Here is a 21889-nt window from a genome sequence, read left to right as displayed (position 1 = left end):
TAGCTCTATTATGTGTTATCTTAAATTGTCATTTTCATACTTTGCCTGCATGCAAGAGATAAGCTCATGGGAAGGAGGGCCTGAGACACCCAGCCTGAGAGGCCCCGACGTGAGCCGACGGGTGAGATAGCAGAGGACACAGGCCGCGCAGCACACTCACATCAGCGCCGCAGCCTTGTGGTTCCTCTGCATTTTGCACTTTTTGAGAAAAAAAAAGTGCTTTTCTTTCTTTACGAAACTGATTGTTAGGCACTGGGTGGCAGGCGCAGGCCAGCGGGTTGGGCGGTGGCCGTGTGAGCCCTCAGGTGACAGGTGTGAGGGGAGCTGGGTGGTGAAGGCCAGTGCTGGGAGCCCCGGCTGGGGTGCGGGCCGGCTGGGCCCTGCATCAGGCTCCGTGCTCTCTGCCCCTGCCCCGTGTGCTCCATGGTTGTCGGTGTCCGTCACAGATCCGGGGGCTCGTGAGGACCCCGCTGATTCCTCCTTGTGACTGTTCACCCCAGCAGTGGCCCCCATGACCTAGCACAGTGGTGAGAAGATTGATGGGTGGATTGATAGCGAGCGAGTCTGAACTCCTGCCTCACCTTGGAGTCTGTCCTTGGTGAAGGACTGAGAGCCTGTCAGGGCCCAGAGATCCCACGGGGGCCAGAAGAATGTGTTTTGGCAAAGACTTAGTGGCCTCTGTCTGCCGGGGAAGCTGGACACCCCGAAGAGTAAGGGGGCAGCTGTGGGTGGTGTCGGTGGAGCAGAGCCAAGGCTGAGCACAGCTCAGATCCTGGGGCTGCTTCACAGGCAGCAGAGCTGGAAGGAAGGGCCCCGGTGTCTGCAGGGGATCGAAGCCCACACGTGGGAGTGGCATGGCCGGTGCTTGAGCCAGGCAGCCAGGAGAGCGGGGCCTGGCTGGGGGGAGCGCAGACCTGCGGGTGGGGGTGGGCAGACTCTGCTGTCTGCTGCCTTCGACCAGGTCGATGTGGAGGCGAACAGCCAGAGCAGCAGGAGAGGCTGTAACTGCCGGCTCGCAGCCTGGCACTCAAGTTCCCTGGGAAGAGATGCCAGGTCTGCCTGTCACCGGCCTCAGCAGCAGAGGAGGGAGGGGATGGCGCTGCCGTCTGGCTGCGACAGTGGCGAGCGCCTGGCAGCCAGAACTTGGGCCCTAGAGCCAGCTTCTCAGCATGTGCAGGGCAGGTGGTGACCCTGTGCTTCCCTCAGGGAAGAGTGTGGAGCGTGAGCTCCTGCCTGCCCTCGGGCTGACTTCCTCAAGCCCTTCGCCAGGGCTGCTTCCTGAGCTGTGGCACAGTGGCAGGGCAGGAAGGCTGGCAGGAGGGCCTGCATGGTCTGAGATCCTCAGAAAGCATTTGAGAGGACCAAAAGCAGGTAGAGATGAGGACTGTGGGTGTTATCGGGGGGCGGTGCTGCCCGCTGCTTTACCAGCAGCCTTTGATCCGGGAAAAGCAAGTCCCTTCTTGATGTGGCCAGGGAGGACCGCAGTGTGCCTGTCATTTCTGAATTTAGGCTTTCTCTACCCCAGATCGGGGTACTGTCCTTGCTCATCTTTTGGGGGATGATCTGCTGTCGCACTGTCTTTGGGGTCTCTGGCTGCCGTTCCCTGGGGCCTGCACGGGCAGCCCCCACCTGGAGCAGCGCCCAGCCCAGACCTGCCTCGGAAGGGTGGGCACCCCCTTCCCAGCCTCAGCTCGGAGCAGGGCTGGAGGGATGTTTCTGTCAGGCAGCTGGAGACGAAAGTTCCACCTTTGTCCCCGAGAGGCCGAGGCTCATGCCTTTCGGGAGGTGGGCTGATGCGCCCAGGTGCCCTTGGAAAGAGCAGCGTCGGGCAGGTGGATCTGGGGGAGGCACAGGAGGAGCAGGACTCCACAGGATGGTACCCCTTCCCTCCCTGGGCCAGAGCAGAGGTAGGGCTGGAGGAGACCCGGAGAGGTGGGGAACGGGCACCCAGGAGAAGGGGTGCCGCTTCTGACAGCTTCGGGAAAGGTCACCACGATGCCCCCAGCCTGCAGGTGTTCGACCCCATCTGGCTGGAATCAGGGAGATCGGCAGTGAGCTTTTGTGTTTGGAACTTGGGCGGCTCATTTCAGACCCCGACCCCACTAGCAGCTCACCGTGAGGTGGAAGTTGGGTCTGCGCAGAGGGCCTGTGGCTCTGCGGGCAGGGTCCGGCGCCCCGGGACAGCGTTCCTGCAGGCGAGCTCTTCTCGCCCTGGAGCTCTGTTGGCCAGCCAGGGGGCTGCTCGCGGTCCGGCCAAGGGAAGGGTGATGCTGTGCTGTGCTCTGCCTCCGGGCAGTGGCCACCCCCCGGAGCAGCCTCGCCTCTCTCCAAAGGCTTCTTTCTGAGGACAACTGAGGAAGAAGGGTCTGGCTGTGGAGGCTGTTCTACCCGCGAGTGTGTCCGGAGTCAGACCTTTGCAGAAGTGCCGAAAGGCCTTCCCTTGAACAGCGTGACACTCAAAAGGCTGACGTCAGAGTTTGTGAATGTCTCTCATCCCTGGGCTGCTGGGGGCTGGTCCAGGGACGGAGAGAGTCTGTGCAGGCGCAGTGTGAGTGTCTTGACCTTGAAGTCGTCACCGAAAAGCAGACACTGCTGCTCAGATGGAGGAGAATCTGGGAGAAAAGCGTCCACAGATTCAGAACCACGTGGGGTTGGGGAATTTAGTGGGTCAGCGGGTGTGGATGGGCCCTTTGAAAGCTGGAACCCCGTGTGGGCTAGATTGATGTGTTTCATCAGACTCTGTGATATTAATATCATATGCTGGGGCTGTTTTTAATTTAGGTCACATGTGTGAACAGAGAGGGGGAAATTCCAGCTCGTTGCCGCCTTCCAGGTCACGGGTCATCTCGAATGATGGAGACAGCCGCTTCGAGGGAGGCAGCCTGCTCACTCGAGGGGGCCCTAGATGTGAGTAGAGAGGGTGCAGGGCCCTGCTGAGCAGAGTGGTTATGGCTAGGTGGGGTGGAACCAGAGGCAGGGGCTGCGTGTGCTTGTGTGTGCCAGTGTGTGCACACATGCACGTGTGACGGTAGGTGCTGGTGCATGGTGTGCCCAGCTCAGTGGCTGCCTCGGGACCTGCAGGCTGTGCTGGTTCGCCTCGTCCATCAGACCTGGCACCATCTACACTGGGCTCTGGAAGCTGCTTGGGCTGTTCCGTAGAGAAATTATAATCCTACAAGTGGCATTTGTTTTTGGTTAGCTGCTCATCTTCAGGGGAAGAGAAAACAAACCAAGATCAGACTGAACATAGATTGATTTTTTTTTTGGTATCATTAATCTACAATTACATGAAGAACATTATGTTTACTAGGCTCCCCCCTTCACCAAGTCCCCCCACATACCCCTTCACAGTCACTGTCCATCTGCATAGTAAGATGCTGTAAAATCACTACTTGTCTTCTCTGTGTTGCACAGCCCTCCCCGTGCCCCCCCACACTATCCATGCTAATTGTAAGGCCCCCTTTCTCTTTCCCCCCCCTTTTTCCCTCCCTTCCCACCCATCCTCCCCAGTCCCTTTCCCTTTGGTAACTGTTAGTCCATTCTTGGGTTCTGTGAGTCTGCTGCTGTTTTGTTCCTTCAGTTTTCCTTTGTTCTTATACTCCACATATGAGTGAAATCATTTGGTACTTGTCTTTCTCTGCCTGGCTTATTTCACTGAGCATAATACCCTCTAGCTCCATCCATGTTGTTGCAAATGGTAGGATCTGTTTTTTTCTTATGGCTGAGTAATATTCCATTGTGTATATGTACCACATCTTTTTTATCCATTCATCTACTGATGGACACTTAGGTTGCTTCCATATCTTGGCTATTGTAAATAGTGCAACGATAAACACAGGGGTGCATCTACATAAACTGATTTTTAAAAAACTAATTTGAAACTCTCTGCATTGGGCAGAGGGCATACTAACCAATTACAAAGCTGTGAAATAAGGACCAGAGCTTGCAGAAAATCCTTTTCATGGCAGGAGGTTCTGTAGTTTTTCTGTCCCCTTAAGATGATCTACAGACCTGAATGTAAAATGCTTGTTGGAATGGGAAGTGACGAGTGCCTTGAAGTAGCATCTCCGCATGCTGCAGGCCATCTGCACGAGTCCTGTGAGCTTCCTGTGCTGAGGGTCCTCTGACTCAGGGGGCCTTGAACCTGTGCTTCAGGAGGAAGCCCCAAGCTGTGGCCGGTTAGACCTGGGGGGCCTTGGCTCTGTCTTGGAGGGCCTCCGGGATCCCATGTGTTCTCTGACACTCCAGCCACACCTTGTGGGCCCTGAGACACCCCCCCAGGGCTGGGGGCCCTGGAGGCTCAGTGCTGAAGGGGGTCTGAGATCCATGACCCTGGAGGGCTGGGAGTCTGTCCTGGGCCAGCCTCCTCACCTCAGTGTTGGAACCAAGGCAGGGGAGGGCAGGTGACCTGCTGGCTGTGGGGTGAAGGCGGTGGCCTGGAATCTGGATCTCTGGCTCTGGGGCCAGTGCTTCTCCATCCTCAGTGGTCCCTCTGGTCACCGAGAGAATGGATGGTGAGGAGCCCCTGCACTCCGGGAACAGAGCCTGAGCATACTGGGGAGACCCCCGGCCCCGGGGCTGGCAGGCCAGGGCCCCACCAGTCAGTGCCTGGAGCTGTGACCCGTGAGGCTGGTGGAGAGCCTCCAGGGCCTCGAGGGTTGTGAGCTGTCTTGTCTGTTTGACGAAAACCAGAGGATGGACCCCGCCCCATCAGAAAGCCCTATCTTCACCCACTGGGAAGATTCTAAAGGTAGAAGTTGTACAGAATTTTAAAAAGTGCTTCCTGGCTCCACATGGTCGCCCCGGGCTGCTCCCTGGCCCCTCACGGTCACCCTGGACTCCCATTCCTGGCCTCTCTGGAGCCAGTGGCACCTCTGACCCAGGAGCTCGTCGCTTCGCCCCCGGCCCAGCTTGTCTCCTGCCCTGAACCACTTGGGACCGTGGACCTGGGCTGGATCTCCCATCCCCTCGTGCCTGAGGCCCAGAGACATGAAAGTGCTCTTTTGGGTGGCTATTTAAGATGTCTAAACCAGCTCATGGTGTCTGAAAAGCAGTTAAATACCTTTAAAATAGGATGGTGGTGAGGAACCTGGACATAGCATGTGTTTACTTGTAATGGAGTAAGATGTAGAAAAATCGGGGGGAACTGCCTGGTGGAGCACGTCAGTAGAGGCTGCAGGCGTGTGCTGACGGTGCGGACTGGCGGTGGAAGGAGGATGGCGCTTCCTCGCTGTGGGTGCTGGTGGCATCCGGGAGTCAGGAAGGGCCCCGTCCTGAGCTGGGGTACTCCTTCGCCTGCTCACGCGAGCCAGGCTGAGTGGTGATCTGGAAATCTCATGTGTCAGCTTGTGACATGGTATGTGCCATGTGTGGCTCTGTCCTTGGCACAGCCACTGCAGGGAGACAGTGCAGCCCTCCTGCCCAGGCCTGGGCTATCTCAGCCCGTCTGCTGCACAGCGTGCGGGTGTGTCCAGGGTCTGAGTAGAGCCCCTGAAGGAAGACATGCCCTGGGGGCCAAGCCATTGAGAGGCAGCCAGGCATGGAGTCGAGGGTGTGAGCTTGGGAGCAAGGCATGGTCTGGGCTTCACCCACCCTGACCAGCCTGGGGGCATCCAGGCGAGGCTACAACTCATCAGAGCCCCCAGTTCCTGATCAGAGTGTGGAGTCTGTGACAGCCCATGCAGGGTGGGTTGGAGGACCCCACGGGGCAGTGTGCCTGGGAGCTCAGAGTGGTGCCTGGCATCAGGAGGTGCTCGCTAGAGGGGCTGCATGGAGCAGGGCCAACAGTCCTGGGCGAGGGGCCAGCAGGCCTCTAGAGAACCCCAAGAGCATGAGCTTCTTTTTGCCCTTTTTGCCCCAAGAGAGTCACCTAATTGTGTATTAATAAATGGTATCCAGGGACCAAGACTGGAATTCCTTTTATTTGAGAGGGTGGTAAAGGGAGGAATGGGGTGGACACCAGGTTATGAAATTACCATCTATATCAACACCTTAGAATGCACACAGGAGAATGAGGTGCACTCTGAGCTCCTGCCCCCGGAAAGTGGTTCTGGGAGGCTTGTCGTCCTGTCTGTTTAAAGAATGTTAGCTATGCACTTTAACCTCTAGCTCTCTCTTTGAACCTTCCAGCAGCAAAAAATGTGGTCCAAGCGCAGAAGCTGGCAGATGTGGATAGCGAGCTGGCCGCCATGCTGTTCACCCACACCCATCTGGGGAGCAAGGGGCCCCCGGGTGCCGGCCGCGAGGTGGATGCTGTCCGCAGGCGCAAGCTGGAGCGGATGAGGTCCGTGCGTCTGCAGGAGGCCAGAGGGGAGCTCGGCTGCCGGAGGACTAGCGTGGTGGTGAGGGCCTTGACCGATGCGCGCTTCCCCAGGCGTCTCTGTCTGGGACCAGGCGTCCTCGTGAGCGGAAGCTGCCTCGTCCTCTGCCTCCTCTCTTGCGTGGCTCTCCCTCCCTCCCTCCCAAGTCCTAGTTGCAGAATGTAACTTTTCAGTCACCGAAGGAGGTTTTCAAGTCAGCTTACCTGGAGAGCCTTTAACAAAATTCTTGGGCTGTACCCCTGCAGAGTCTGTTTCCAGTTGGTTTGGGGAGGGTCCTCGGCCCATTTTTTGGCTTAAAATATAAGACCCTATAATATTTTTTAAGTTAGAAATGGGAGAAGAGGATGGTCGTACCTCATGGGCTTATAGAATAAAGGAGCCCCAAGGGCCTTGAGAAAAACCTTCTAAGACCACCCTCTACATTAAGACAGAATGGCCCCCTCCTCAGGGGCAGAGCCTGTGCTGACGCCACGTGAACACGGTCAGCTGACTCTGCTCCATCCCCGCTGCGTGCTCTGTGCTCCGTGCTCCGGGTGCTCGTGGTGAAGAGGCCCCCTGCCTCTGGTGCGAGGCGGAGGGCACGAAGCAGAGACCAGTCAGTGAGCAAAAGACTGTTCAGTCTAATGGGAAAGGACAGGGCATGGGCTGGGCGCCCGCCTTGGCTGACAGGATGAGTAGGTGGGCTGGCAGAGTGGGGGCAGCACTGTGACCGTGGACTGAGGGGCCCGGCGAGCTGGGCTCGGGCTTGTGCACAGGCCCCTCCCTGCAGCCGCAGCCTCTGAGGGTGGGGCTCTGGGCCCGGTGCACCTCTGCTGCGAGCTGGGCGGCCACCTGAGGACACCAAGAGCCCTGCCTCAGAGCGGTGGGCCCGGCCGTGGCGGTCCCTGTAAGGAGAGCTGTCAGCGTGGCTGTTGGTAGTATTAAAATGGTCAGGTTCCTCTTATTTGATATGTACTGATAGAGAAATCAACAGCTCAGGACTCTCAGCTTGAATAGAGCAGTAAATTTGAAAGTAATTGGATTTCTAAATACAAGAAAAATTTCCACTAAATTCTAATGATCTTCCTGGGTTGGTAGCCCTGGAGAATTTTAAGGTGAAAGTAAGTTGATTTATCAAACACGTGGTAGTTTTTCTCCTGTCTAGAGCTTTCAGATCTCTTGAAGTGAGAATGCTGTGAAGTCAGTTGGTCCTTTGGAGGAGTTTGGTGCGGGACAGCTTTTAAGGGCGAGTCCCTGGCCTGGACCTTTGCGTGTGTGATGAGGTCATGGAAGGCTCCGGCACTGGGCCTCGTGCGTCGGGAGGCAGAGAACAACTCAGCGAGTGGCTTTCTTCCCTGACAGTCTTCACAGACTTGAGGGGGGCCGAGCGTCTCAGACTCTTTGGGGAAGGTGGTGTGGCCGCGGGAGAAGCACGGAGCAGGAGGCCAGATCCTGTGTTCAGAGGCCCGCTGGGCCTTGGGGGTCACAGACCTCCTTGTGAGAGTCTGGCGCCTGGACAGCGGCTGGCCCTTGTGACTGCCTTTGGTCCGTGCCAGGCACTGTGAGCGGGCAAAGCCCCAGCCACTGGAAGGACTTGGTCTGAGCACCTTCTCCCTGGACCCCAGGCCTGGGAAGAAGAGCTGGCAGGTCATCTCCTTGTGGGGGTTTCCCTGGAGCCTCCAGTGATGGAAAGCCCGGTGCTGGTCTGCACAGCAGCTGGGGCCCAGGTCCCAGCCACCATGATATCCCAGCCCTCTGAGCCCGGCTCCCACCCAGTCTGTGACCTCAGTGCCTGCATGGTCACCAGGGACCAGCTCCCCACCCCTCCCTCCGCCCTGTGTGCTCCCTGCAGTGACACGCCAGCAGCCCCGGATCGGCCCTCGGAAGCATGTGCAGCACCAGCCCCCCGTTTCAGGTTGTCACCCCCACCCCCAAGTGCTGCAGAAGGGAGAGCTCTACTTCCTAGGAATCCCAGCAAGTTACTCATGGTCTCCCTGCTCTCACTGGGTGATGAGCCCATCCTTGACCGGGTCCCGGGGACATGTGGTGGACGTGCCGCCTGGGGCCTGAGGGGTCCACCGAGAGTCAGCACCCTTGCCTGTCTGGGATTTGAGTTGACTAAGAAACGAGACGGGCATATGGCAGAGAGAGCCGGTGTCGCCGCTGTGCCAGTGACTCTGATGACTGGTAGAGTGGGTCCTGGAGAGCTGGCTGGTGTGTGCAGGCAAGGTGTGTGTGCTGAGCCTGAAGTTGCCCCGCAGACTCGCGCCGTCCAGCTGATGCCAGATGGACAGCAGGGGGGGCTGCCTGCACCCGCAGGGTCCTCCTCACTGACCTCGCCACCTGGCCACGAGCGGTGTGAGGGCCTGATGCTGTCTAGGCATGTGGGTCCCAAAAGGAAGAGGAGGGGAAGGACAGGGCTACGCCTGCCTGGTTCATGCTCCAGAAATTTCTATCAAATAAGTTACCTCATCTCCTGTGGGTGGAGAGAGGCCGGGGTGTCAGGCTACCCATTCCTCTGTGCTGTGGTAAAGAGGACAGAGGACGGGGCAGGGACAACCCCCAGGGTACCTGTCTGCTCTGCGGTAACTGGGGAGTGGCTGTGACCTTGCCCTGCACGGTGGTCAGTCTAACACCCACCTTCATGTGGCCTCTCCCCTACAACCTGCAGCATATTGTCCCGGGGGCCACATCGCCATGGACACTACAGGTTTGTCCCCTCCACTTGGGGGTGGGTCTGGGCGACACACTCTCTCAGCTCAGGGTTGAAAAGTCACTCCTGTTCTGTTTGCCACCCTGAACGATGGCCAGTTGGCGCAGTGCACAGAGGGCCCACTATGCGGAGAAGATCTAATCATAAAGTGCCCGCGTGGGGAGGCCTCAAAACCAGGCATGACTGCCCTCCTGTCCCAGACCCCCATGGAGAAGTGAGAGGCTCAGCTTCAATCTCCTTGCTAGGGGTGTGGTACTGGAGAGCCTGCATCCAGAGCAACTTGAGTAGGAATCGGGTTTGTCACCCCTTGATTTGAAGCCCGGGGCACTCAGGCGGCCCTGCCTTCTGAGGCCTGAACGTCAGCATTCTGAAGTCCTAGCCCTGGGCCTGGCTGACTCCCCAGTGCAGGGGTGGCCTCTAGGTCTGAGAGCTTGTAGAGCAGCCTCCTGTGGGCCTCCCTTACAAATAGAAGGCATATGAGACAAAGAAGCCCACGTCTAACCTCTACAGCATATACGTGGTGGTCAAGCCCATAGGGGCCCAGAGCATCCGAGGAGGGGGTGGGTGACGGGTGTGTGGCCAAGCCCCACTAAGGGTGCCCGTGTCTGGACTCTCACGCAGAGGTCAGTTAGGCCCAGGCGGGTCCCCTCCTGGGGACTTTGCTCACACACAGGGTCTTGTTGCCATGCTGTGGACCTTGGCCGGTGAGCCTGTCACCAGTCTTAGTTTTGAGGCCATTCTTTCCTTTGTTAGAAACCTTGTCTTTTAATTCCCCACTGCGCCTGGATCCAACCTGAGGCTGGGAGAGCCTGGATGGTAGCTGACGTTCGTATCCTCTCGGGAGTGTGCAGGGCAGACCCTACCGCCTATGGTAGAGCACCTTGGGGACAGAGGCCAGAAGTGCCGCAGACCTCCCTGAGGAGGGTCAGGCATAGCCCATTCTCTCTCTGCTGGAGCTGGAAGTGGGCCAGTCCCACCAGCCCACATGGTGGAGGAGGGGGCTGTGCTGATTCCTGAAGACATTTAGTATTGGGGTGTGGGCGTGGCCAGAGAATAGCCCTCAGGAAGGAGAGCGTGCCCCCGACCGTGGTCCCTGTTGGGTCCCGTGTCCTGCAGGCCCAGCAGAGCATCTGTGCACAGCACTCGAGGGGCCTGCAGGTCATTGCCGCCTACCGGGAGCGCACGAAGGCCGAGAACATCGCCAGGGTGCTGAGCCTGGCCATCACCAAGGAGCACACGGTCTATGCCACGCTGGGCACCGCCGAGTTCTTCGAGTTCGAGCTCAGGAACCCCCACAACACACAGCACACGGTGACCATTGAGATGGACAACCCCGAGCTCAGGTGGGAGCTCCAGGCGGCCTGGCCTGGCCCCCAGCCGCCACTGGGTTGGTGGCAGACGACTCGGTTCTGCCTGAAAGCTAAGCCCATCTTGTCCCTCAAGGGTCCTACCCACTCTGCTCCCACCCACGCACTAAGTGCCCCTCTCTGGGGGTTAGGGGGCCTGTCCCCTCAGGGGCCTTCCTGGCGAGAGTGTTCCTGCCTCAGTGCTGTGTCCCCTGCCCCCCAGCATCGTCGTGGACAGCCAGGAGTGGAGGTACTTCAAGGAGGCGGCCAACCTGCACACGCCGGTAGAGGAGGACATGTTCCACCTGCAGGGCGGCCTCGCCCCTCGGCTCTTCCTGCGCCCCAGGGAGACTGCCCACATCCCCTTCAAATACCAGACCTTCTCTGCGGGTCAGGTGGGGACGTCTTCTCTGAGCACACAGGCTTGTCAGGTGCACGGGAAGACCCCATTTGGCTGAATGCTGTTTGCTGGGTCACCGACGGCCGGCTGAGAGTGCACGTGTTCCTGCCGTGCCGCACAGCCTGATGCGCCGTCCGGCCCCCGGGCTCTGGCACTGGCGCTGCGCACTGCAGCCTGATGCCTCCCCTTCCCTGCGAGGTGGGCCTCGGGAAAGGCTAGACGGGATCCTCTGAGTGCCCCCCACTGGACTGGAACGGGCCTCCCTCAACCTCAGCTCAGCCGAGGGTTCCCAGCCTCCCCGGTTAGTGCTGGTTGCCTGCTTCTCACAGCAGCAGCGGGTGCTCCTCTGCACAAGGCGCAGAGACCTGGGGGTTCCGTGTAAGGGACGGGCGGGTGCAGGGGGGATGTGTGTGGGTCTGATTGACCTTTTGAGGTGAATTCTGTGGGATAATGATCATCACTTAAGTGGGCTTGAGGAGTTCCAGAGGCTCCCAGATTCCCATGCAGGCTCTCTAGATGCCTTTTTGGGACAAGAGGTCCTAAGGGCAGTGGTGAGGACCCCAGGCCTCTGGCTCCAGACAGCTGGGTCACCACGTCCAGCTTGCCGGTCCGCTCACGGCTGCCTCTGCTGCCTCCCTGGGCCGTGAGGCTGGATCATGTCAGTAGCCACCCAGAGGGTCACTGTGGGAGCACACGGGACTGTGCACTGGGACCTTTGGCCAGGTGGCAGCTGTAATGCAGGGAGAAGGACCTGCACTCCAGGACTCTGTCTTGTGACCCACTGGGTTGACTGGCTCCCACAGGGCTCCGCTGAGCTGAGGTGTGAGAAGGGTGCAGACGCCGGGTCACCTGGGAAGCCCACTACAGTGCCCACTAAGCATGCCAAGGTAAGGGCCAGACGACAGACCTTGGACCCTGGGTATTTCCGTGGTCCTGCCTGTGTGCCGGTGTCCTCTGAGCGGACTGAGCGAAGGGTTCATGAGTTCCCCTGTTACTCGGGTCGCTGGGGCCTGGCTGCTCAGCCCTTCCCTGTGCTCCTAGCAGGAGGGGTCGGGCTGGGTCCAGCGCGGGGTGGGGACAGGCCGCTGGAGTGCGCTGTTCATGTCCTGCCCAGGCAGTGACAATCTGGGCGGGTGCCTAGCCTGGAAACGTCTCCCTGTCAACTTGCCGTTTTGTAGCCCTGTGTGCAAAGCCAGAGCCCCTGGTGCCTGCCTGCTGCCCTGAAAGTACAGCTGTCACAGCCCATGGACCCACACACAGGGGCGAGCCTGGCCCTTTGGACTTGATCCCCAGCATTCCCGCATTATGTGGAATCAGCGTGGTGTGTGGGCCCACTTCCCAAAGTAAGGCTCCAGCCTCTTCCCCCTCTAAGGGAAGGTGTGTTTGTGAGGTGAACACTCACCGACAGCCTGTGGAGGCTGCCCCAGGAAGAGCTGGGGGCACTGGCGTTTATAGGGGTTGATCAAGTGTTTTCTTTGTAGCCAAATGCCTGTTGCAGTAATTTGAAAGTAAAACAAAAACCTACCCTTTCTCCCCAGCCCTGCCTGGAGGGCAGAGTATTTCCATGCAGTCCCAGTGGGGACAGCGGCTCGGAGCCCTGGGCCCACCTCAGCAGTGAAACTTCGTTTTGTTTTACGTGAAGGTGCAGCCATGGCTTTGCCTTCGTCTAGGGAGCGTGTAGATTAAATGAGAGGCTAGTACATTTTTCCTACGTGAATTTGGAGTTTTAAGGCCAATCCCGGGAATCTTAGCTGTTCACCCATAATTCATTGACATGATACCCCATTGCTCCATGAAACCTAGAGCTTGTGTATCCTGAGAATGAGGACTCTCGCCCGTCAGCCCAGGAGAGCCATGAGGTCACAGGGGTCTCTTTGGTCTTCCCGGCGCACTGCCAGGCCCTCCTAGCCTTTCATGGCTGTACTATTTTTGAAGCATACTGGCCAGTTATCTTGCAGAAGTCCCTCCACTTGGGCTTGTCTGTTGGTTGCTCATGATTAGATTCAGGTTACGCTCTGGGGCAGGGAGAGCACAGGAGTTTGTATTCTCAGGACTTTGTTGGGAGGGATAGGATCCTGGTTGTTTCATTACTGGTGGTGTTACCTTGTTACGGTATCTGCTAGGCTCCCTCACTGTGAATTAGGGAGTACTTCGCATGTGATACTCAGAAGGTAATGAGTAGGTTCTGTGGGAGGTGCTGAGACTGTAGACCGGGCCCAGGAGAAATTTGATTCCTGCTGGGTGAGCCATCAGCGCCAGGGCTGCCTGATGGGGACTTCCAGATCCACCTTGTCTTTACACGTGTGACCGGTGTTCTGAGTAAGACAGAGCTTAGTTCTTGGTGCCCGTCTAGGCCATGAATTCCTGTTTTAACTAGTGGGTTATAATTTGTTACTGCTGTTATTTGGTTTGCTGCTCATATTGTTCCTGACCCCCCAGTGGTGGCCGCTTCAGGATGGCGTCTGTGTCCTTTCAACGTGTCCCCCTCGTTCTTTGGGGACGTCAGCTGCCTGGTGTACAAGGTGTTCCAGAGTCATTTTATGCTTTCCCTGCTCCATTTCTGGAATCAGCCATTTAACTAAACTCCCCTTTCGTGGAGAATGCTACTTAGAAACCAAGATCTGGTGTTGGGTGTGCGCCTCACTACGGTGTCCTCACCTCTAGTTCTCAGCAGAGAGCTAAGGAGTGCATGTGTGCATGGACATGCATGTCACAGCCCCATTATCTGCCTGCTTACGTCAACGACCATGCATTCCCAGCAGGGCTTCTAGTACCAGGGGGCCTGTTCTAGCTGCCTTTCCCCATGTTTGTAATTCCCATTTGCCAGTGGGAAACCTGGCTCCATTATCTTCAATATATATACTTTGCTCCGTTCCCCTGTAGATAACCAGCCCACTGACTCGCTGGCCAGTCCTTCCGGTTCTCGTGCTGCTGGCCAAGCTGGCTGGCGTGTGTGTGCCTCAGACTATCAGTGCCAGCCACAAACAGGACCCTGCAGCTTGAGGTTCCTGAGTCGTTCTTTTTGTCCTGAGTTTCAAATTTATCTAAAGAATTTTTCTCTGTATGGTTATCACCAACTTGATATACAGCTAGGTTTGTTTCATTTGTTTTCAGTGTGTATAGATCCTTTGTTTTTTTTCTTTGATTTAATTCAGTTGTTTTTAATTAACTAAAAACATCTACACGAATCTAAAATCAAACCGTAAAATGAGATACAGTCCAAAAGATCCTGCTTCCATTCCTGACCCCGCTTTTCTCCTCGTGTGTGTGTGTGTCACGCGCACTCATGTGCAGGCCGTGACCGAGGTCCTGGGTCTGAGCCGCGCTCCGACCCCGTGGGCAATGGGGCCGCGCCCGCCCTCCGCTCTTCCTCCGGATGCGCAGTGAGCAGCCTGGCGTCCTGCAGCCCCACCGAGTCCCTCTCCGGAGGGGCTGCCCCATTTTGCACCGAGGACCATTTTTGAAGCTTTTACTTGATGTACAAATGTTGTCAACTCTTTTAGATCTTAGTGCCATAAAAACTACAGGGAATATGAAAGCTCTGTCTGAGGCTTCCCGTTATATCGCAGGTTCTCCAGAGGCAGGATTGTTGCCTTGCTGTTTCCGTGGGCGTCACTGCTGGGCTGCTCTAGGTCTGGAGGGAGGTTCAGCGGGGTGGGTCTTCTAGGCCGCAGGTTCTTGGGTCTGGGTGCTCACACCTTGCTGCCTCTTGGGACCCTTGGCCACTCGGACAGTGGGTGGGGCCCCTGGTCTTGTGTCCAGGCCCCCGGTGTGGCCCGGGACCCTGCTAATAGCCACCCATATGGTTTCCATTTTGGTGGGGAATGATCATACCTGATACAGGAAATAGTCATGCTGCGGAGAAAGACACAGCAGAGCAGGAGGGGCCCCGGGAGTCATCAGAATTCAGGCAGTTGTGGTGGAGACTCTTAATCTGATGACTCATTTTCATAGGTGCCCTAGAGTGACGGGAGTGTGTCCCATGACTGCCGTGGGCTGGATGCACCCTGTCCTCCCGCCTGGCTGCTTACCCGGCCCCGCTGAGTAGCCCTGGGAAGGTGGCTGCATGAGCAGGCAGAGGCGGGAACCACACAGCTTCTTTAAGAGAGAACTTAACATGAAGCATTGTTAACGCGGCATGATGCTGCTGACCGGGTCACTGAAAGAGTCGACTCAGAACTCCCCAGTTTTAAGGAGGTAGAAATGGCAGGAACCAGTGACCTGCCCCTCTTAGTGCTGGGGAGCAGGGGGACGAAGCTGGACATAATGATTCAGACGCTCAGAGTGGGAGCAGAGAGATGAAACTAGAGATGAAGACCAGACGCTCAGAGGAAGGCCAGTGGGCCTGAGATCCAGCCTGGACCGCGAGGTCGGGTGGGTGTGTGGGCGAGCAGGAACAGCCCTGTGGGGTCATGGCTCTCAAGTGGGGCTCCAGATAGGCAGAACGAAGCCCAGTGTTGTTTAAAGACCCACAAGGGGGGAAAACGGCAGAGATACCTGGGGACGATGGCCACGGAGGTCGGGAGGGTGGCTCTGATGTGGGGCAGGCTGCCTGCGTCAGGTGGGTCTGGGGCACAGAGAGCTTGGCAGTGTGGATGGCAGGCTTGTTCCAAACTGGGCCACGGGCTCATGGTGGCCGTCCTGTTAAAATTCATGACAACAGATTTTTACGTATAAATCCTTTTATATGTGTACATCTGAAAGATTTCTCAGTAAAACTTACCAAGGCAGAGGAACATCCTTCCCAGGTGGTGGGTTGTCTGGGGGCCCAGTCTTGGCCCTGACGTGGGAAGGATGCTCGGCCCTGGGCGCTGGGCTAGGTGCTGGTGCCCAGCATGGGCCTGCGGCACACACCGGGCCAGGCTGAGGGAGTGGTCTGTTCTCCCAGCTGTCCGGACCAGCACCTCTTTTGGGCACATGAGGTTTTTAGTGAGCAACTTCTTTTTTGAAAAGGAAGTTTGTGTGTCCAGCCCTTTGGCCCATGTATGGCTTCCTTTAGCCTCTGCACTGCATGTGCTCAGGGCAGCATGTCCCCCACCCCGTGAGGACCTGTTCAGTTTCACGCACACGGCAGGTGTACCAAAGGTGGGACAGTGTCTGAAGGCGTATTTAATGTTGGGGATGCCCACCGTTCTCACTGGGTTCTAGGCATGTACCTTACTCACGAGAAGTAGCAGCAGGCACATTGTAAAATCATGCCCACATGCAGGCCTGGAGCTGAGCATGTCCTCTCCATGTGGGCACCTGCTGCAGCAGACCCTGTCCCCCTTTCTGACGATGCCTGCCCTTCCCACCTTATGGGGGCGAGTGGACCCTGCAGGGGCCCCTGACCCTCTCTTCACAGAGGGTGCGGTGTGTGCGGCTTCCCATGAGCCCGTGTGCGCTCCTGATGCCAGCGCCACGTGCCCTCTTGGCAGGTCTTGTTCCGCGGGAGTGGTGGCAAGCCCATGGCCGTGCTCTGCCTGACGGTGGAACCCCAGCCCCACGTGGTGGACCAGGTCTTCCGCTTCTACCACCCAGAGCTCACCTTCCTGAAGAAGGCCATCCGCCTGCCTCCCTGGCACACGCTTCCAGGCAGGTTTTGCCTGTCCCCAGGGCTGGCATTTTGCAGGTTCAACAGAAGGGAAAAGCTTTCCCAAGATGACAAGGGCATCATTCCATCATTCCCTGATGCTACTCCAAAAACATGTGACATGCCTCTGACTTCTGCCCCCTGCCCCTAATGCTTGGAATGGGACCTTCTCGTCTCTGGAGGCAGGGTGTATGCATGGCTAGCTGACTGCCCTCCTCAAACCCACACCCGTGGGCCAGCCTGGGGTCTTGCATGCCATCCGCGGACATGCTTGTTTCCATCTGTTGCCCCACAAGCCACACCTGGGCTTTTGTGCCCAGCGCCTTGCTCCACGGTGCTTCCCTTTACTGTTTGGTGACTCCCTTTGGGTGAGTCCCCGAGGAGGCGGCAGAGCACAGGGAAGGGCCAGATGCCCTGCAGGCGTGGAGTGGGATGGAGGGGGCATCAGCGGTTTCCCCAGGTGGTGTTGGTGAGCACCAGTGATGGGCCAGGCCTGTCTCAGACCGTGATGTGACACGCAGAGCCATCTGTGACATGGCCCAGGCTGCTGAGAGTCGTTTGCTTGTTTTGGTGTCCCCACTCCAGGTGTTCCCGTGGGGACGCCCGGCTCAGAGCCCCCGGTCCACGTCCGATGCAGCGACCCAAATGTCATTTGTGAGACCCACAGTGTGGTAGGTTCTGTTGAGCCCTGGCCTCGGGCAGACCCTTCCCAGCCGCCCCAGCCCTGCACCCCCTTGTCTGCGGCCGCCTCTTTTCATGCTTTCAGTGCAGGTGTGAAGGGCCGCTTTGACATCCTCCGGAGAGCTTTATGAGCTCATTTTTTCTGCTGGCAGATCCGTTCCTTGGTTATCTGAATTTAGATGAAAAGAAAAGGCACGAAGCACAGTGAATAAAGTGAACAGTAATTAAGCCACTGATTAATTGCCATTGAGTGAGGATAACAATAACTGTGTTGTGACTGGTCAGGAGGCTGATAATATCTCCTGCAGAATATGATTGTTGGACTCAGTATGAATCAGGAGTTAATAACTTTTGCTTTTGCACTGAAAACAATCATGAATTTTGACTAGTACAGAAAAGGAAACATTTGTTGGGGGCGGGGGGCTTGGCTCACACCTGCTTTCAGCTGGAGTGGACTTTGAGGGGCTGAGCTCAGAGCAGAGACAGCGTCCTCGTGTTGTGCCCCCCTGTCCGGCAGGGCCCCGGGGAGCCGCGGGACGTGTTCCTGAAGGTGGCTAGTGGTCCCAGCCCAGAGATCAAAGACTTCTTCATCACCATTTACACGTATGTGCGTGAGCCCTGTGGTCCGGAGACGTGTGAGGGGCGGGAGTGCAGGGTGGTGCTCTGAGATGCCGGGAGGCGCTGGGCCTTTGCTGTGTGAGCTGAGTCTGGGGCCAGCAGGGGCCTTGCAGCAGTGTCCTCTGCTCAGAGCAGCAGCAGCCTGAGGGCGGAGCGAAGCCCACCAGGGGGAGAGACTCGAGGCAGCTTCTCCGGAACAGTGCCCGGGGCCCCGTCACTGCAGTCCGCCCAGGGGGATGGAGGGTGGCCTGAAGACTGACCAGTGCGCCCTCTGCTTCCCTTACCCTCTGAAATACCCCAGTCCCGTTACCTTCCCCCCACAGTCGTGCTTCCCAGCTCCCCAGGACCCTTTCAAAGGGGCGCAAGCCCTTCCAACAGAGCGGGGGAGGGCCTGTCAGTGCCGTCAGGCTGAGGGCTGCATCCGGCCACCACATGCCGTGGGGTCACGCCAGAGGATGACCCTGCGGGGCGGCGTTACCAAGGCCCCCTTCACAGTAAAGGCTGGTCCCACAGCACCAAGCACGGAGTTCCTGCCCTCAGGCCCGCGTGACCTCCAAGCTCATGTTCTGGCCCACATGTGCTCCCCCTGGGCTTTGCCTCAGGGACCAGAGTTGGGATTTAAGTGGCCCAGGATGCACACTGCCATCATTCATTCAAGGCGTCCCATGCAGGGTCCAATGAGGCATAAGCCTGCAGCCCTGGCCCAGGGCCTTCTGTGGAGGGGGATGTGCCTGCCGGGTGGCAGCTGTGCTCCAGCCCTGACTCGCGGCCTCTCCCCGTGGGTACTGCTGCCCCCCGACGCTGCTGAAGGCCTCTGTCCTTGCAGGGACCGCTGGCTGGCGACACCCCTCCAGATATGGCAGGTCCACCTGCACTCCCTGCAGCGTGTGGATGTCGCCTGTGTCACAGGCCAGTGGACCCGCCTGTCCCTCGTCCTCCGGGGGACACAGGCGGTTAGGAAAGTGAGAGCATTCACCTCGCACCCCCAGGAGCTGATGGTACGTTGCTGGGCCGTCTGCCCCTGGGCTGCAGCCCAAGGCTGGTCCTGAGGACAGGTTCATGGCTCCTTCGGGCGGAAACCCTCTTTGGCAGAGTCTTCTCTCAGATTGCCTTTTATCTGTGCCATCGTGGGATGAGTGACATATAAGCCCCCAGGGCCAGTGTTGAGAATCACGAGAAGTCAGTGTTAATAGTCACCCAGCACAGTTCAGGCGGCCACAGCTGTGCATCTGGATGACGAGGGTGTGCAGGTCTGGGGGCTGGCGGAGAGCTGAGCTTGCAAAGGTGCCTCCTGCCCAGGCAGCCCTGCCACTTAGGGGGCCATGTCTGCACCGGAGGGGCACTTGCCCGACCCGACGGTGACATGGTGACATGCAGCGGCGCTGGCTCTGACAGTGGGCTGGCTTCAGCTCTGCGTTTTCTCTCATGCCCCTCTGACCTTGCGCAGGCCGTGTGCCCCCTCGGCGCAGGTCGCCCTGGGGCAGCTGGGGCTCCCTTGGGCCCCGGGGCTGCACGGAAGAGGGGCCCCATGTGACCCACTTCTCTTCTCTTGTTCTTGAAGACGGACCCCAAGGGCGTCTTTGTGCTGCCCCCCCACGGGGTGCAGGACCTGCACGTGGGCGTGCGCCCGCTCAGGGCGGGCAGCCGGTTCCTCCACCTCAACCTGGTCGACGTGGACTTCCACCAGCTGGTGGCCTCGTGGCTCGTGTGCCTTTCCTGCCGCCTGCCTCTCATTTCCAAGGTCTGGAGGGAGGGGAGGCAGTGACCCTGGTATGGGTGGTATCGCCTGATCGTCATCAGGCTGGTGACCCAGGCCTGCCTGGGTTCAGGCAGGAATCTCCTCCTCCTGCCCTCTCCGGCCCAGGCGTTGGGGTGGGGGCTGCTTCTGTCCTTTGAGGCCCCTCAGCTGGGGGCTTAGTAGCTTACCTGTTGTATTTATGGAGCCGCCCACACAGAGGAGGTTCAGGAAATGCGTCCCCCACAGGCCTTTGAGATCAAGCTGGCCGCCGGGGAAGGTCAGGGCGCCAACAAGCGGATCACCTACACCAACCCCTACCCCACCCGGAGGACTTTCCACCTGCACAGTGACCACCCCGACCTGCTGCAGTTCAAGGAGGACTCCTTCCAGGTCAGCAGGGGGGCTGTCTGCATGCGGGCCCTCCTGCGTGTGGGCCCAGAGGGCAGGGCGGCCAGGGCTGCATTTTGGAGCAATTTTATCTAATGATGGTGGCCTTCCAAAAGTCCTGGGGGTGAACAGTGCCTTTCTGAGTCAAGTGAGGCTTTGAAACAGCAAGGGTCGCCTTCTGCGCCCTGCTGCCTGTGCCTGAGCCCCCCGTCTAGGCCCCAGTGAGGGTCTGGGCCCAGGCCAGCCTTCCCTGCAGTTTCTGCACTTCTATTCAGAACCATCCCGAAACTTAGCCATTTATGTGCTGTGAGTGTTTTAAGGAGAGAAGCAGACCCCAGTCTGCCCCCAAGTGGAGAATTTCTCCCGTCGCGAAGCATCCCCTGAGAGTGAGAGAAGAGCAGCGTGTCCCGGGGCCTCCCAGTGGCATGGCCAGGAGGCAAGCCTTGGGGCCATGGTTGGGGGGCTCCTGGCTCCAGCCACCCAGGCCCCAGAGGCTGGAGCCTCCGGCTGAGAATCCTGTCAGCCTGTGTGGCCTGCTGGGCTTGAGAAAATACATTTGTGTGCACAGAAGTGGCTGGAAGCGGGAGAGGAGCTGACAGGGTGGGTACTAGGATTCCGATGCTTGCTTCCAGGTTGAGGGGGGAGAGACCTACACTATTGGCCTGCGGTTTGCACCATGTCAGAGAGCTGGGGTGAAGGAGATTCTGATCTACATCAACGACCACGAAGACAAAAATGAAGAAACGTTTTGCGTGAAGGTCACCTACCAGTGACGGCACAGCCTCCGGGGGCCAGCCGGGCCTCTGCATCTGCCTGGGGACAGCTCGCGGCTTGGAGCTCATGTGCTCAAGCTGTAGACCCTCGTCCCTCAGATGCCCGCCTGGGTGACCCGTGGACTTGGCCGAGGGGGGAGGGGCTCACCGCACCTCAGTCCCGCATCCATGCTGGACCCCACGTAGCGGGAACAGGTGCCTGGCGTACAGGAGCCTGTTTCTCTCTGCTGCACAAAAGGGACTCACTGTCTATGACATTTTGATTTGCTTTTAGCAAAATATATTTTATGAATCATCTTAAATGATAAAATTATATCACTGGATTTTTACAAAATATTATTTGCTATGCAACATTTTATACTATACTTCATATATTTTTTAAAAATTATATATGGAATACTAAATTTATATGTTTCTTTTAATGGTTTTCTTAAGTGTTTTCCACTGTTCTTCCCATTGTCTGTGCACTGCATAAACCTGGCTTTCCCTTGAGGATGTGGTTGAGGGACACTCAGGTGTGCTGGGCCCACAGCCTGCCTCCTGGGGGGCCTGCTCAGGCCTGACGGGAGGGGCAACTCTGGCCTCCGCCTCTGTTGGCACATCTCCTCTGTCTGCCTCCCTCGCCCCTCCCACCTTCTCCACTAAGGGCCCTTGGGATGACGTGGGGCCCACCCAGGAAAGCCGGGCCAGCTGCTCCGTCTCAAGGTCCTCAGCTTCATCCCACAGGCACAAATCCCTTTCCCTTGTCAGGGCACAGTCACAGCTTCCAGGGGTTAGGACAGGGATACCCCTGGGCCCTTATCCCCACCACAGCCCATGGGCCAGAACGTAGTCACTCCGAAGGGCCACTCCATGTGCCAACTCCAAAGGGCCTGGGGAACATTGTCCTCCTTGCAGGTGGTCGTGTTGCCAGGGAATTTTGCAGGTGGTATTGCTAAGCAGGGCAAGAGCAGGTTTTGGGGAACAGCCAGCAGTCTGCCAGTGTTGCTGGTGGGATGGTGGGAAGCGGGCCACTGGAAGCACGCTTAGGAGATGCGGACAGGACCTGGTGATGGTCATCACCGAGGGGCAGAGCATCATGAGGTCTGATAAACAAAAATTCACCTTCAGTCTGTAGGAAAAATATGGATAAAAAGAAAGTGAGGGCGCCTGGCAGCCAGTGCGGCGCTCCATTCTCAATTTGGGGTGCGGAGGAGCCTCCGCAGGCTGGTAGGCAGCGTCCGGACGTGCAGATGAGAAGCAGAACTCGCTGTGAGTAGCCTGTGGGGTGGGTCCCCCCGCAGCGTGGACTGAGGAGCGCTTCCTGAGGTCAGGAGCGACACCCGGGGCCTGGGGTCGCTTGGAAACCACTGAGCAGGCTCT

The 21889-nt window shown here is 58.0% G+C and overlaps 1 protein-coding gene across 17 annotated transcripts in view; it reads left to right on the top strand.

Annotated features, from left to right (window-relative positions):
* NPHP4 (nephrocystin 4) overlaps nt 1-20935 on the top strand; it is a 127541-nt gene extending 106606 nt beyond the window's left edge. For 10 of the 17 annotated variants that reach the window (XM_073233092.1, XM_073233091.1, XM_073233090.1 and 7 more), the window contains 12 exons: nt 2782-2907; nt 6130-6401; nt 10129-10355; nt 10582-10753; nt 11562-11645; nt 16176-16332; nt 16916-17001; nt 17529-17614; nt 18456-18627; nt 19191-19370; nt 19614-19757; nt 20387-20935. In XM_073233092.1, coding sequence (XP_073089193.1) covers nt 2782-2907; nt 6130-6401; nt 10129-10355; nt 10582-10753; nt 11562-11645; nt 16176-16332; nt 16916-17001; nt 17529-17614; nt 18456-18627; nt 19191-19370; nt 19614-19757; nt 20387-20527 — 1847 coding nt within the window. In that variant the 3' untranslated portion in view covers nt 20528-20935. The other 7 variants (XM_073233095.1, XM_073233097.1, XM_073233096.1 and 4 more) reach the window with 7 other exon arrangements.
* Nucleotides 20936-21889: the final 954 nt, after the last annotated feature.

The sequence above is a fragment of the Manis javanica genome, chromosome 4 (assembly GCF_040802235.1).
Source record: "Manis javanica isolate MJ-LG chromosome 4, MJ_LKY, whole genome shotgun sequence".
NCBI classification, from domain to species: Eukaryota; Metazoa; Chordata; class Mammalia; order Pholidota; family Manidae; genus Manis; species Manis javanica.
The sequence above is the reverse complement of the archived record's forward strand: the minus strand, read 5'-3'. Positions and strand labels throughout refer to the sequence as shown.